General features: G+C 42.3%; 1 protein-coding gene across 1 annotated transcript in view; it reads left to right on the forward strand.

The window, feature by feature from the left end:
• Positions 1 to 5,364, forward strand: part of LOC101845371 (chromatin assembly factor 1 subunit A-B) — a 25,383-nt gene that overhangs the window by 2,868 nt on the left and 17,151 nt on the right. The window contains exon 2 of the mRNA XM_013089972.2: positions 2,600 to 3,519. Within this exon, the coding sequence (XP_012945426.1) occupies positions 2,600 to 3,519 (920 nt within the window). The remainder of the gene's footprint in view (positions 1 to 2,599; positions 3,520 to 5,364) is intronic.

Genomic DNA, 5,364 nt, shown 5'->3' on the forward strand with positions numbered 1-5,364 from the left:
ATTGGAACTACAAGGTGAAAAAGGAAAAATATCAAGGTTGTGAAGGGAGCAAAGCAGTTACCGTGGACTTAGCTCAAGCCCCCTTCCGCACCCCCTCCCCCCCACCCTGAAACTAAGTACACGGTTACCGTGCACGTAGACATTGAGGCTACGCGCACGGTTACCGTGTATGCGACATTGAGACTACACAGTGAAAAAGGAAAAATTAATGTCAACGTCTTGAAGGGAGCAAAGCAGTCACCGTGCACCTAGCTCAAGCCCACCCCCCCCTCCCCCACGAAACAAAATACCTGGTTACCGTGTACGTAGATAATGAGAGGCTCCCGGTTACCGTGTACGTAGATCATATTCACAGGCTTCACGCCCGGTTACCGTGTATGTAACATTGAGACTACACGCCCGGTTACCGTGTACATAGATATTGAGGCTACGTGCCCGGTTCCCTTTTTTTTTTTTCCTTGCCCATTTATAATGAGATTGACGCCATCTGATTAGTAGAAAAAAGTATGATTGTGTCCAATAGTGTATTACATGCATACTTAGTATATCAATTAACTGTAATAGCGGATAGAGATTCCAGGATTATAGATGTAAGTCATTGATCTGAGAGAGGTGATGATTTTAAAATTAATAGTGGTGCTGAGTGATGATGAGGGATTGCGTTTAAGTAATGTCAGCGTTAGTCCTATCTTCCTCTGCTCCAATGAGTCACGAGGGAGGTGGGCACCCTCTATCCCGTTCCCTACTGGAACCATCTTTACTTACGGTCGAAGTTCCGAAATGGTGGGCTCAGTCTCTGCTAAGGTGACATTGTTAGTGTTAGCCTATTCTATCGGGCCAAGACAAGTGTAGAGAGGAGCTAAGTGGGAAGACAGTATAGTGGCAGGTATGTTGGGGGTATTTGTAAGCGGGTTGTAAATAGCAAGTTGGCAGATTATGATCTTTAAAATTGCAGCATTCTACTCCCTGATCCTTTGCCCCGAGTAATCTTTTCGAGTCCGATTGAGCTTGGAGAGATTCTGACGCAGGATCCTCGAGCCCAAATCAAGAGGGCACAATTTACACAATATTGTATCCCCTCGCCTTAGGGGGAGCGAACGTGCCCGGTTACCGTGTACGTAGACCCTGAGGCTAAATGGCCGGTTACCGTGTACGTAGACTCCGTTTCTGAATACTGTATCAGTGTGGATGATCAAATTGACAAAGGGAGTGTATACAGACCCGGTAACCGGAAACAAAGTCACGAAGTATACAGACCCGGTAGGGGAAATCTTTTGTGATTTCGGAAAGTTTCAGCGCCCTCTTGGTTTAGGTTAGACTTGGGTTCTTCTAGATCTATGTATGGCACAGGTCTAGATCTAGACAGTTAGTAGACAGACAGACATAAATCATAGATCCAGTTTCGAGGCCTAGATCTAGATCTAGATCTAATCTAGATCTAGAATCTAGATATCTTAATGAAGATTGTGGATGACTTTTCGATGAACGGTCGTTTTTCCTCCGTTTTAGAGTTTGGGGAATCAATAAGACTAAGACAATTTGAAGAAAAGAACAATGTCATAATTTCAATCGATCAGTCACCCTCCCCTCTCTATTTCTCTGTCTCTCTCTCTCTCCCCTTTTTTTCTGCCTGCCCCTCTCTCTCCCCCTTACGGGTCTGTATACACTTCAATTGACAAAAACAAAGAAAAAAATGGTGTTATAACACAAAAGTAAGTTAATTTGGTCGTCTATAAAGATGCTACGGCTATTTCACTTTTCGAATTGAGCCAAACTACGTGGGTCGCCATTTTGCTTTGCCCGAAAGTTCTCGCCACTCCTCTTCTCTCGCTCTCTTGTCTTTCTCACCCCTGCTCGCTTTCAACACAAGAGCACTGGAACGTTTGTTCACGGTGAACGCTACACTGGTTGGCCTATCACGGTGAACGCTACACTGGTTGGCCTATCACGGTGAACGCACACCGGGTGAGAATAGCCAAAAGGCACGCCTGCGCTGTTCTCACCCGGGTGAGAATAGAGGTGGCCTAAGGTTAGGGATAGCCAGGCCTACGGTAAGGGTCAGGCCAGTATGTCAGGGTTAGCCTAGAGGTAGGAGTAGATTTCTAGATCTCTTCTCCCGTTTGCCCTGTGTTTACGTACATGGTAACCGGGCACCTAGCCTCAGTGTCTACGTACGCGGTAACCAGCAACCGGGTACGTAGTCTCAGTGTCACGTACACGGCAACCGGGCATGTAGCCTCAATATGTTGCCGGTTACCGTGTACGTAGATTACATTGAGGCTACATGCCCGGTTACCATGTACGTGACACTGAGACTACATGCCCGGTTACCATGTACGTGACACTGAGACTACATGCCCGGTTACCATGTACGTGACACTGAGACTACATATGCCCGGTTGACAGTTACTGTGTAGGTGACACTGAGACTGCATGCCCGGTTGCATCTCTTCGTATTTTTGGTTTTGCAACTAGGTTTGAAGTTCTATTGAAAATAATTGATTTATGTAGGTTTTAGTAGTCTGTTCTGTTTTGTTTTTTTATGAACAATTCATTTAGATTCAGGTTTTGTTAATTTTTATTATTTTTCTTTCCTCAGCAAAGCTTTCTTTTTTCAAGGTTTCTACTGCTTCTGATGGGAAATTGCCGGCTCCAACTGTTGGCCAAGGGAAAAAGCGAAAAATTCCCAGTGTGGGGGACTCACCAAACAAAGCTGCTAAACTGAGTAAACCTCTTGTGTCAGCTGTTATCAATGCCGAATCTCCAAACGCTAAAGTTTCTAAAGTAACATCGAAGAGTGTGCAGTCCAAAAAGATTGAAGAAAATGATCATGAAGTTAGTTCCAGCTCTGAGGCTGATGCTTCGAGTGGAAAAAGCAATGGCAAGTGTTGTTTGATGGAAAGATTTGTTCTCAAGCTGCCCCAAGATGTTCAGCATGAGATCTCGTCTACCAACGAAGTATTGGATATTTCAGCTGATTTGACCGGTGAAAGTAGTAAAATAAGTCTAGATGAAAAGGACGGTGATAAAGAACCAAATGAGGCTGACTGTATATTAGTGGAAGACGATGACTGTGAAAGTGAGAATGATGACAGCCCAAAGCAGATGGATGGACAGGACAATGTAAATAAAGAAGCGGAAAAGGTGGGCAAGGCTAATAGTAAATGTGATGAAAGTGATGACAAGAAAATTTTATCTGAGTCAGATGTGAAGAGTGAAGGAAGTAGCACAACAGATTTGGCAGGCCCAGTTGCAGGCACAGAAAGTGAGAGTGATAATAAGGCTGTGCATGATGATACAGTTCTACCTCATGATTCTTGTACTCCTCGCAAAGATCTCATTGAAGGGGCTGCTGAGGGGAGTGTTTTATCTCCCAAAACGTCAACCCCAATGAAAGACGCCGCTAGTGTGGCATCTTCTCACAAGGAGCTTGATTCTCCTCAAAGTCAGGATGACTCTGCCCCAGGTTCTGCTGGAGGGACTCCTCTCTCAGCGAGTATGAAGAAGCGGGGCCGCAAGGTTTGTACAAGAATTGTGTGAAATGTTGATGGTGTCATGAATTCTGAATTTATATCTTGTCAGTTATAATATATGTGTCACAACGATATGGAATCAGGTGCTCGGCAATTTTTGGGCACGTTGAGTTATTTGTATCAACTTAAAACTTATTTGCATAGTTTTGATGAAAATATTACTTATAAATTTATTTTGAATAGAAGTTGAGATTATGTTTGCTATTGAAGGAGGTGGGGCCGCCTGGTTTCAGAGGTAAAATTAGTGAGAAAATGGCTGCCAAAGTTTGGTGACTCTGACTTACAAAACTTGAGAGTCCTTGGAAACTAAATAACATTTTTTGTGCCTTGATTCAACATTTTTCCGTAAAATCTACACATAAATGGCTTTTTAAATGGACATAAAAAGATGCTGAGCCAAGAAACAAAAATTTGAAAAAATGCTGTTTACTTTGATTTCACTATTTTGACTAGCGACTGAATTCCCCACAATGCCTCAATATGTTATGTCACTTTGTGTTTTGCAAGTTAAGCTGAAGGGTTTAGGGGTACCCTTTTGGGTGCAGGTAAAAATGAACTTCTGAATTAGCTGAAGGCACCAAAAGTTTAAATGAAATATTGATCTATCCATGATGTTAGCCAGCCATTTGGTGTTGGTTCTTGATTTTGAAATTATGGTTTAAAGATAAAAACATAGCTTCAAACCAGTATGTAAAGCATTTCATAAGTTTTATTTTTAGGATCTCATACTTCTTTTTTCATTTGGTCTTTAGTACCACCATGTCAGATTGGGCAATCTTGTCTTTGGCATTCTCAAAACATGTCCCTAATAGCTCCATACTATCCTTTTTATGGTCTATGATCTTCAATCACATCTCTTTCCTATTCATTTGTTTGTAACAAATTCATTCCATTTGATTAATAAAATCTTCGTAGGCGTCTTGTTTGAAAGCTTTTAAATTTTCTCTCAACTGCTTTTTATATATCAGTGTTGCCAAAACATTGCTATTATATTTTTAAAATTTAATCTTCAATGAGATTATCTTTAAATTACAAATGGTTTTCAATTTTACTTTTAGTGATAAAAGCGATTCATGCATTTAAGTCTTTTAATGAATGTAATGTTGTCCATTCAGTCTGTGGTTAAATGATGTTCAGTGGCTCGTGTCAAATATAACTATTAAGATATTTTGATTAGGCCAGGGCAAGATCGACTCTGGGATCGATTCTTTCGAGTCCAAATGAGGACTCAAAGAATCGATCTTGTTCCCAGACTCTAAGCTTCGAGTCCGCCCAGGGTCGACGCCTCCCGTCTCCTTTTTTTTAAAGCCTGGTTCCTAACCTAGACTCCCAGAATCGAGGCAAGAATCTAAATCTCTACCGCACTATTACAGTCCTGTCGTGGGATAGGCCTAGGGCTGTCCCACCCCACAGTCGAGTTTTTTGCTTCAAAACAGACACCGCACCAGGACGGGACCGATCCGGCGCATAAGGCGGCTTCTTTGATGTTGGCCTAGGCGGAGTTAAAAATGCATTCCAAAAATTTCTTAAATATTGGCCAAATTTAAGAAATAATATTTTCGTGATCAGCGACCCAATATTAGCAAAAATTACGCGGGGAACCCATTTTAACGCCCGATTACCAAGTTAAATTAATTTTTGTGAGTTTTGTATACTTATGTTTTTTTTTCACAATTTGAATTCGGCGTGCACTAGGCTTTGATAGTGCAAGAGAGAAGGAGCCTGTGCCCCACGCATTGGCAAGAGTGATAGAAGGGAGGCAACACACACACACGCACGCACGCACACACACACTCACACACACACACACACACGCCCACATTGTAGCAGC

The sequence above is a fragment of the Aplysia californica genome, unplaced genomic scaffold, assembly GCF_000002075.1.
Source record: "Aplysia californica isolate F4 #8 unplaced genomic scaffold, AplCal3.0 scaffold01094, whole genome shotgun sequence".
In the NCBI taxonomy this organism is placed as follows: Eukaryota; Metazoa; Mollusca; class Gastropoda; order Aplysiida; family Aplysiidae; genus Aplysia; species Aplysia californica.